Raw genomic sequence first — 11,551 nt, forward strand, 5'->3', positions numbered from 1 at the left:
GAAAACTCGAAATGTGAAATTACACGAACACCCATGTTCGTGGTTGAAAGTGGTTAACCAGATAAATTTTCTATTCAAAAAATAAAATAAAAAATCGTTTACTTGTTACGTAGAGTACTGTTTTTAATTTGGAAAATAGAAAATAAAAAATACAAATTTTAAAATTTAAAATAAATCATTGAAAATAAAATCGATTATAAAATAAACAGCAATGAAGTTTGTATCAGGGCATGTGGCATCTCAGTATGCAGTTTGTATAATAGCAATATTTTTGGAGATGAAGATTTAAAATGGTGGAATCATACGATATGGTTGCGTAATATCTCTGTTGCACAAAAAACTGAACTGTTAACATCTCTGTTTCTCCTATGATTCCTATCATAAACTTCAACAGTATTATCCAATTCATGTATTTTTTATTTTTAATTTTTTGAAACCTTATCCAATTCATGTATAGTGTGAGGTTTTTGCTATGGGTTCTCCATTTTTATTTGTCCCTAAATTGAACTTCTCTAGTTAAGTAAGGGTTAAATTGCAATATCTGGAAGTAGGATGCTTTCTAGTTTGATCCCGAGGTTGATTGACATTTTTTTTGTTTTTGACAATAATACAAGCTAATTTCAAAATGTCTCGAAACTCTAATTAAAAATCTAAGTAGTTCTTTATTGATCGATTTCGTCACATATTATGTTTTTAGTGCATTATTTTATGTGTTTTGTGGGCTATTACATATTAATGGAGTTCACAGCGTTGCTATTTCATTGGCAATTATTGTCAATACAAAGCACCCAAAATTGAAGCATATTAGGGAGCTTGTCGAAGTAAGGTGACACCATAGGCTTCCGTACGTCTCTCCTCTTCCACAGCAGATGCTTGCGCACCTTTAATTGTGACAAATTACAAAATATCATCATGTATGATACTAAATTTAGACCACTTTCCATCAAAAGGAAGTTATACAATTCAATGAGTAGATCAATCAATGCATAATTTAAAGGCATTAGCTTTATCCATGACTTACACGAACAATTTGGCCAAGACTAAAGCCTTCGAGACAATAAGCGTTCATGATTTGTGTGAGCAATTTAGCCATAACCAATGATATTAGTCCCAAGGTCAAGGATATAGCCTACCCAATAGGTGGAGTATGGTGAAAACGTATACTACTACCTCAATGATGAACACTTGAAGTAAACCAAAGAATCGAACTAGCGACAACTTGCAAGCGTTAACATGCTACTCAATAGGGAACATATGTTCTATAGGATATTGTTAAGATGTTGGGGATGACGATGGCTAGGTTGTCGAGCCTAGCACTTATAGCTCAACCTAGGCAACCAAACCCAACCGTTCTATAACGCACTCAACCAAAAATTGAAGAATTATCACTAGTAACAATAATGAGTTAATGGAGCAAATGATGAGATAAACCGTACATGATCGCTTTAAATCAGTTTGGACCAAAGAGATCATTCTGATTGAGTTGTGAGGAACTAAACCCTCAATCTTATGATCGTGGTGCGTTTTTCAAACGATCTAGAAAATATGATGGGTGAACTAACTCAAAAAAAAAAAAAAAAAAAAAGTAGTAAGTGAAAGACTTAAGAAATAAAATTTATGAATTACAATGAAAATGATACCGAGACAACAAGAATCCCAATCCCCTCTCATTTACCACTACAATGGATGTGTTGTTACCAAAGGATTTTTGCTTAACCGTCAGTGGAGGTAATGCCAAATGTTTGGAGTTTGATGTAATCTTTGATTGTTTATTAATAAGAATGATGTTTTCCGAAAATGACTTGTGCATTCATTTGTCTAATTATTCTCTTATACGGTTCTACCACCACCACAATAACCATGCTTTTATTGATTTGGGCAAAATTGGAGTATAATAGTAATAATGACAATAATAAAAGCTATCTTTCTTGATTTAGTCAGATAATAAAGCTTTTAAGGGCTTGCTAACCAAAATGTTTCAAGTTTGACTTATAAATTGTTTATTGGCATTTTTAGTCTGAATAAGTCAATTTATAGACAACCTACACTGATTTACATCATTGGCATTTTGCCACTTAGGGCTATAATACGAACTTCATCCAAAATGTATTTTCTAATGCTGATTAATTAATTTTATTTTTATTTTTTGTTAATCAAAGATAATAAAACTTTTTTGATAATTGACCTAGTGGACATGGATGCAAAAAGTCTACAAAATAATAAAAAGAATAATCATTGCTATATACCCCAGGGTGGTATGGATCTTGGTAGTCTTTGGCCACTATAATCAATGGTCAATCTTTGAATAATTAATCGTTTTCTTTCAAATATAAAAAGATGATTACCAGCAAAAAAATAGTTTGAAAAACAAATAAAGAAACTCGTAGAATTCAATTTGATTTTAATCTTTATCTATTGAAACGATTTGATTATAAAAAAAATATCTTAAATAATATATTTTTTTCAATTTACTTTTTACATATAAATTCACTTTAAATTTTGATACTCATCAATTTTCCTTTTACTTTGTTTCAAGTGCAAAGATTATATGTTTCTATCATATTCACATTGTATGATGGAGACAATCATGCCATTTCGAGGAAATGTAAATGTATATTCTCGAGGGAACGAGGCATGCCCCGACCCAGATCAAAACATCTAGTACATGCTGTACATTGTTACAACCAAAACAGTGGCAAAGCCAACTAAGAAAAACAAGATGGAGGAGGATTAATCCTATGCTCGAATAGGTGGAGGCCATTTCGTGGAAGTGAATTGGCATGTCCAACCATTGAGATCCTCTCCATATATATAAAACTGAAAAAATGGTCCAAATACATGGGAGGACCAAAAAAACCAATACAGCAAATCAATGAAACATGTCCACATTATGTAATGGGATAAAGGTAGAAGATGACTCGGTACACGTCTTTGGCGATGTTTTTCACTAGGCCATCGATGGGCAACCGATCTTCATCGTGGTGAACTCTATTTCGGTTTCTCCATAAGTGATAAATTGTGCAAATAAGAGCAATGGTAATTGCCTTCGAACGCAAGCGTGCTCCTCCGTGCAATCTGTTGATCCACTTGATTGAGCTCTTGATTGCATTCGTGCATTTGTGAAACCCAAAATGCATCCGGACTTGATTCCAAACTTGTAATGAAAAGGGGCATTTAAAGAAGAGGTGTTGAGCCGTTTCTTTATCACCCACACACATTGAACAGTCGGTATTGATGTCAAGAAAAGCAAGTCTATCCTTTGTTGGTATCCTTTGATGAACGGCAAGCCATGTGATAAATGAAAATTTGCGGGGAATGTAAGATCTCCATACAAATCTCCATGCAAAAGCTGGTTGAGATTTCTCTCGAAGAAGGTCATAGATCTGTGAAACCTGAAACTTGTTGTTGTTCACAGAGTTATGAAGGAATTCCTTTGCATTTTGCACTCCTCCCTTGGCCAGTGAGATCTTGTCTCGGGCTTCTAAAATCTTCTTGAATAACGCAGAGTCCCTCTTATTTGGGCAGAATTCCCAAACATCATTACCATTTAGATAGACAGAATTTACCCAACGGATCCAAAGCGGGTCCCTCTTGGAGTGTATGTCCCACAAAACCTTTGAGAAGAAGGATGTGTTCCAAACTTTAAAATCATGGATGCCAAGCCCTCCTTCTTCCTTTGGAAAGCAAATCTTATCCCAAGTGATTAGGGAAACTCGCCGTCCCCAAAGAAATTTTCCACAAAGAAATGCTACATGATCAATCACATTAGCAGGAAGGGGAAAATTTTGAATCCAAAAACTAATAGTACCTTGGATTACTGAAATTATGAGCTCAAGTCGTCCAGCATATGACAAGGTGCATCCCTTCCATTTTTCGATTAACCGAGTGATTGCTGTAATGAGGGGGGAAAATTGAGCAACTTTGAGCCTCTGCCCATCAAGAGGAATGCCTAGGTACTTTACCGGGAGTTGGCCTTTTGGCATTCCTGAAAAATCCAATCTATTATCCCGGATCCCTGCTACAAAGATGTTAGATTTTTCAATGCTAACAGTTAACCCTGAAGTTTCTTCCAACTCCTTTAGAGCATTAAGGAGGATGGTGACCGATGATGGGTTTCCTTTTGAGAAAAGCATTAAATCATCTGCAAAGGCGAGGTGTGTAATACCCAACTGGGAGCATTTCGGATGAAAGGTGAAAAGTGGGCTTTGAGCTTTAGTTTTGAGTACCCGTGAGAAGTACTCAATGCAAATGGTAAAGATGAGAGGGGATATTGGATCCCCTTGTCGCAGGCCTCTTTTCCCATCAAAATGTCCATAAAGGCAGCCATTAACTGAAATTGAGAATGATGTTGAACTTACACATTCCATGATCCAGTCAATGAATTTTGTTGGAAAGCAAAGACCCTCCAGCGCCTCCTTAATGAAATCCCAATCAATGGTGTCATATGCCTTTTTGAGATCAACTTTAATCATGCATCTCGGAGAAATCCTCTTCCTAGAGTAGCCACGAATTAATTCTTGTGCAAGGAAAATGTTGTCTGACATATTTCTTCCTCCCACAAAGGCCCCTTGAGCTGGATCAATGATAGATGGTAACACATCACACAATCTCTTTGCAAGGACTTTTGCAATGATTTTATAGAAAACATTGCAGCAAGAGATTGGTCTAAAATCCCCCACAAATTGGGCTTGTACCTTCTTGGGAATCAATGCAACAACCGTATGATTCAATTGCTTGAGCAGAATGCCAGTCCTGAAGAATTCCATGACGGCACCGATTATTTCTTCCTTGAGAAATCTCCAATTCTTCTTGAAAAACGCTGATGAATATCCATATGGCCCTGGTGATTTTTCATCATTAATATCAAATAAGGCCTCTTTGATTTCCGTTTCTGAAATAGGTGCCTCAAGTAAAGAATGATGATCATTATTTAAACTCGGTCCATTTAGGAAAAAATCCCGGTCACAGCTTCTACGGTCCCTTGACAATCATGCCATTTCACTAATATCTTATGTAGTCATGTTACTAATGTCTCAAACCAAACATAGTAAAGTAATGATGCATATCCTAATCCATAATCTGGTCATTATTCCACAAAACCAAATGGAATTGTTGTTATCATTCTATGAATCTGATCTAATTCTAATATAAACAATATAATTAACTAAAAAATAACACATTTTCAATAATTGAGTAAATGAGTATTAATTTTTTTTTTTAGTACTAACAGAGTCAGTAGTACGTAATGAGTATTAAATTTGATCGACTTTAAGAACAATAATATAATTAATACTAATGTAACACCTAAGAGCATGGTTTAACTAGTACACATGTACCCTCATGTATAGGTGTGGATGCATACTTTCATAGTTACAACATTTTCCCTATTAATATTTCCCGTTCCTGGCCCCTCTCTCTCTAAACACCGGACACCAACCGTAGCAAGATATTCTATATTGTTTATTCAAAACTAGGATTGTGTACTTGACAGTTGTCCTAAATTAGCAAGATAATACACACAATTGTTTCTTTTTCTAAAAATGTGAAAGCACTTTTACCTATGTGTTGAATGATATATGTGCGTATGCACGTACATGTAATTTTATAATTTTACATCAAAATATCTAGCAAAACAAACGAAAAAACAGCGCATAAGAACTCAACCAAAGAACATCAAACACAACTAATCCGCATTTCATCCTTCAAGTCCTAACACCCCACACCAACAAATGGAAGAATCGGTATTTTATATTGCATATTCAAGATAACCTTTTGTTATTGACAACTGTCTTAAATTAGCAAGACGATTCTACTATTTTTTTTAAGAGCGTGAAATACTCTTCGAATACGCGTATTAAATGATGTGTTGCTACTAAAAACAAAACCTTATCCCAACATTCTTGAATAATTAATGAGATACACAAGAATTTGGTTCGATCGGAGAAAATTAGAACAACACCCACCAAAATGGACCCAACTTTCGTCATTCATCAATGGCAACAACTATGTTCAGCTAATAGTGCGAAACGAACAAGCAGGCAGACATCCAGCTGGGAACAGAGTTGTTGAGTCCCATACTTTATTTTTTAATTATATTTTGCATACTTTCTCGAAACCTCCAATTTTTATAAAGGTTTTTTCAATTGGTCCCTTAATTATGCGATCATTTTTACATTTGTTATTGAATATAAGTTTTTTTTATTTGATTTTACAATTTTTAAATTATTACCACATTTGATCAATCTTCTAACATAGTTTTTTTTTTTTTTTTTTTTTGAAAACTCTGACATAGTTTTTAGTCAAATGACTTATCTTAAATGATACAATTGTCATTTTCGTTACTTTTTTCTTAAACTTCTTAGTGAGGGGATCGGAAATGACAATTTTAATTTTCTCTTCAAGGTAAGTTACTTGCATGAAAATTGGTCAACGATGACCAAAAGTTAAATGTCACGCGAATTTAGAAGTCGTAAAACCAAATGTGAAAAAAATTAATAGTTCAGGATCAAATGTGAAAATTAATGATCCTATAGTTATGAAATCAAAAGTGAAAAAAAAAAAATCATTTATGTAGTCATCAAATTTATAAAACCATGAACCAAGGTATTAAGATAATTAACTTGATGTTCGCATAGGCAGCTCAACTAGTGGGGTGAAGTTTGAGAGAAAGAAACTAAAAATCGAGTCTCACCAGTGATAGTGTGGGAGCAACCTCCTGTGTTCAATTAAATTATCATGATTTACATTCTCACATATGCTTTGTCGGGCCTTGGAGATTCAACCAATTTCATTTCTCATGAGAAATCTATTAACGTTATTAGTTTACCTTATCCGCTAACGTAAATAAAAATTTGTAAAATAGGAGGTAGAAGATGAAGAACATAGAGCCCCACAGGCGTGGAGGTCAAACGTTGTTGGTTGGTCGTAGAAACCGCGTGTTAGGCAAGTGCAAGTAGGTACTTGCATGATTACGCATTTCTTGTTTATTGTTTTTGTGATCCACATACATACACTACATCATGTAATATTCCCTTAGCTTCTTGTTGAAGCATCATCAATCAACTTTCACCTACACCCCCATATTTCCACGCCATATTGCTCCATTCATCTATTGCCCTCTCGTGCCATCAACAACAACTTCTTCTTGTGCCAATATGTGTTGTTTTCATAGGTTACATTAGATAAGTGGAGTTAGATTTTTTATTACTCTTCTTATTACCATTAGTTAGGAAATTTTTTACGTTATTGATTTGTACTGACATTTTGTGTATCATGTATAATCATGTATGTTATTTGAATTGTATTGGGTACTGTTTTGTTTGCTACATATGGTGCGAATGAGGCGAGTCAACTCGAACCGAGACAAGTTCGACCTTGATCTTGTAATAGTACATTCGATTAATTTATTTTTGTGCGGAGTAAAGATTTTAAAAGAGATAAAACAGACTATAAGACTCACATCATCTCATTTGTGCACTGGTGGGTGTTGCAACTTGCAATTAACTTAATTATTTGGGTTGAATGAAGATTTGTATGTAAGCAAAAGATGGATTATACTGTGTGAATTGGTAAGAAATCCCATTTGGGCTTGCAGGAAAGTCATCAGTGGTTGAGCTGAACTTTTCTTTGTTTTCCATAGCTGTCGAGAGGAGTGGTGTCAAGTCTGTTGCTTCTTTATAATTTTTAATATAGCACCGGTAACATTTTCTCTACACTCACGTGTTAGCTGATCCCTCCTTTCTAGACGTTATAGCTACCAAATCATAATATAATCACAAAATACTCGGCGAGAATTGTCTATTGACATTCTTAATTTGAATCAGTCAGTTATGTGTAACTTAAATCTTGTGGTTCTTGGTCAGTTAGGGCTACAAGGTGGGGACAACTTCACTTAGAGTGTACATTCGGATAGAGACGGTAGACTTTCTCGTAAATCAAATATGGGCAGATGGCTAGGTCTTTTTCAACTTAACCTGAAATTTCATGAGAGAGTATTTTGTCACCTTTTGAGGTCATAAACACAATAATTAGGGAATATAGAATGCTTTGCTACCCTTTAAAGTCCAGTCATTTGGTGTCTTAGTCTATATGATGTCAATTAAAATGTTAAGTCTGAAATATTATTCAAGAAATTAAGTAGTAGGTAATTCCATAATCCATATCACAAATAATATTATTTTTTTCAGTCAATCATGGCGTCCTCAACTTCATTCCTCTGTCTAATCCATCTCATATTTCAAATTTCAATCCCTTTTTCCTTTTCTCATGTGCCCATTCTGTTATTGTTTTTGGTTTATTATACTCTTCTGGGGACATTGATCTGGCATGAGACTTTGTCAAACAAAAATACTCTATTTTTTTTTTGAAGACACAAAAATACTCTATTAATTTAATTTAATTTGAATAACTAAACAAAAAGTGAGGGGGGAAATCTCTGGGTTTTGTTGCCCACTTTTTGACAGTGAAAGTGAAGACAACTGTGACTCTGTGAGTGCCATAAATGCTTGGTCTTGCAAAGGGATTAGAAATGTGTAGAAAGTGAGGGGAGGGTTTCCTCTTGTCCAATCAATTTATTAAAGATTATATCTGCTTCTTCTTCTTCTTCTTGTTCTTTTTGTTCTTCTCCTCATAAGGTCCTCAGAAAATTTGACCCTAGAATTGACCCCATCTCTCATTCTCCTTTAATGCCTTGAGCTCAAAGGTGACATCTTTTTCTTCATTCTTCATCTTCCTTATCTTTTCTTTTTTTTATTTTTATTTTTTTATTACAGCTTAGCAGAACTTGAGGGTGGCAATCTTTCTTGAATCTTGAATGTTGTCATAGTGTGTTGTTGAATGCTTTGATCACTTTGATGCTTTAGCTGAGATTTGTGTTTGAGTTAAATATGTGTGTTGGGGCAGTTGATTTGGTATTCTTGATTTGGTCCATCTTGTGTTTGATATGTGTCTCCAAAGAATATGTCCCTGTGGATAACTATCTGGTGAACTGTGGGTCATCTGAAAATGTAACTGTGAGTGGCAGGGTTTTCTTGGCTGACACCTTGAATTCTGGCATTCTTTCAACCCCACATAGGATTTTTGCCAAAACAAGTTCAAATCTTCATGTTCCATTTCCATTCAACTATGATTCACCCTTGTATCAGACTGCTAGAATCTTCAATGGGACCTCAGAGTTCAGTTTTCCTATCAGGAAACCGGGCAGGCACTGGGTTCGCCTGCATTTCTTTCCGTTTATGGACCAAAATTACAACCTGAGCTCTGCTAGATTTTCTGTTTCAGCCCAGAATTCCCAGAATTTTACTCTTTTGAAAAATTTCCAGCCCTCGAATGCCTCAGTTCTTAAAGAATACTCCTTCAACATAAGTACCAACCGGCTGGTCCTCGTCTTTACCCCTGCTGCCAATTCGTTTGGTTTTGTGAATGCTTTGGAAGTGTTTTCGCTTCCTGATGAGGTCATACCTTCTGGTGCTGGGATGAACAATCCTCAAGGAATTAGGCAGGATCTGAGTGGACATGCCTTGGAGACTATAGCGAGAATTAATATGGGAATTGCAGCCGTGCCCCCTCAAAACGATACCTTGTGGAGGGTTTGGGTGCCTGATGCCCGGTATCTAAGTAGCAGTAACCTCGTTCACTTTGTGTCGAAGAAAGAAGCAGTGAACTACACTGGATCAGGGGTGACACAGAACATTGCTCCCCCGCTTGTCTATGAAACTGCAGAGAGGCTGGAGCAGGTGGATTTCAGCATCCGGTTTAATGCAACCTGGTCGTTTACAGTCGATCCAGGCTTTGAGTATTTCGTTCGGTTCCATTTCTGTGATATAGTAAGTAACTCCTCTAGTAGGCTCATGTTCAATGTTTTCCTCAATTCGGGTATTGTTTCTGCAAACCTTGAACTGAGAACTAAAAACGTCCCCTATTACATCGATGTTGTCAAAAGGTTGGGCAATGATCGTGATCTTAGCATTACTATCGGCCCATCAGACGTGGGCAATGTGCTTCCTGATGGCATCCTGAACGGGCTCGAGATCATGAAAATAAGCAATTCTAAGGACAGTCTCGATGCAGCAGACTCCGAAATTCAGTCCTCGAGTACTAGTTCCAAGGCTAAACTATGGGCAATTCTTGGATCAAGCATTGGAGCATTCTGTTTGTTGGTTTTCGGTTTGGTTTCTGTTCTAGTTTACCGAAGTAGAAGAAGGGGGTCCATTGACCGCTCAACCGGAGGTGATGAAGTGAGTAAATATGCAGAAGAAACATATTCCATCTCGAGGTCAAAGGTGTGGTATCGCATCCCTTTCAAGGCAGTTCAAGAAGCTACAGATAATTTCAGCGAAGAAATGATCATTGGAATTGGCGGTTTTGGGAAGGTTTACAAGGGAATTCTGAGAGATGGCACGAGAGTCGCTGTAAAGAGAGGGAATCATCAATCGAACCAAGGCTTTTCTGAATTCATGACAGAAATAGAGATGCTGTCTAAGTTTAGGCATCGCCATCTGGTATCGTTGATTGGGTACTGCGACGAAATGAACGAGATGATCATAATATACGAGTACATGGAGAATGGAACTCTGAAGAATCATTTGTATGGCTCGGATCTTCCCAAGTTGAGCTGGAGACAAAGGCTTGAAATCTGCATTGGATCTGCTAGGGGACTTCACTATCTGCACACCGGTTCTGAGAAGGCGATTATCCATAGAGATGTGAAGTCAGCAAATATATTACTAGATGAGAATCTCATGGCTAAGGTTGCAGATTTTGGACTGTCAAAAGACGGCCCCGAGTTTGATCAGACTCATGTCACTACTGCAGTGAAAGGAAGTTTCGGTTATCTTGATCCCGAGTACCTAACAAGACAGCAACTGACCGAGAAGTCAGATGTTTACTCGTTCGGAGTTGTCATGCTCGAAATCCTCTGTGGAAAGCCCGTCATCGACCCATCTCGTCCCCGAGAGAACGTGAACTTGATCGAGTGGGTGATGAACACGCTAAAAAAAGGCGAGTTGGAAACTGCCGTGGATCCTCACATCAAGACAGGACTAAACCCGGAGTCCCTTCAAAAGTTTGCAGAGACAGCCGAGAAATGCTTGGCTGGATGTGGACTCGATCGGCCCACAATGGGAGACGTTCTGTGGAACTTGGAGTTCGCTCTCCAGCTCCAAAGAAAAGACGAGACGACTAGTCAGAACCACCACGACTGCGCCAACGTTAGCCAGCCCGACGAGATCAGCACCTCCACCACGCAATTCAGCATCGGAAGCATGGGGGACCTTGCTGGTGTTTCCATAAGTAGAGTGTTCTCCCAAATGGTAAAAGCTGATATGAAAGACTTGAATGACAAGATCTAGAAAACCATTGTGAATAAAACACATTGCTTAGGATGGTGCACAGAAAAAATTTTTTATATTTATGTGGTTGTGTACAGCAGAGTTTTAAGTAGGCTCCTATATACACCTTGTGTGATGATAAACACTGCAAGATTGTATAATGTTTGGTCTGTTTGTATGGCTATTTTCTTTGGTTACAGTTTAAGGTAGAGATCTCAGTGATA

The 11,551-nt window shown here is 36.9% G+C and overlaps 1 protein-coding gene across 1 annotated transcript; it reads left to right on the top strand.

The window, feature by feature from the left end:
• Positions 1–8,437: 8,437 nt before the first annotated feature.
• Positions 8,438–11,551, top strand: LOC116013399 (probable receptor-like protein kinase At5g59700). Its single transcript, XM_031253126.1, has one exon. It carries the CDS (start codon positions 8,886–8,888, stop codon positions 11,346–11,348), a length of 2,463 nt encoding a protein of 820 aa, XP_031108986.1. The 5' UTR covers positions 8,438–8,885; the 3' UTR covers positions 11,349–11,551.

Source organism: Ipomoea triloba, chromosome 3 (assembly GCF_003576645.1).
Source record: "Ipomoea triloba cultivar NCNSP0323 chromosome 3, ASM357664v1".
In the NCBI taxonomy this organism is placed as follows: domain Eukaryota; kingdom Viridiplantae; phylum Streptophyta; class Magnoliopsida; order Solanales; family Convolvulaceae; genus Ipomoea; species Ipomoea triloba.

What these genes read in the sequence shown, in the direction of transcription:
- LOC116013399 (XM_031253126.1), top strand. Translation starts at nt 8,886, where the DNA reads ATGTGTGTTGGGGCAGTTGATTTGGTATTCTTGATTTGGTCCATCTTG.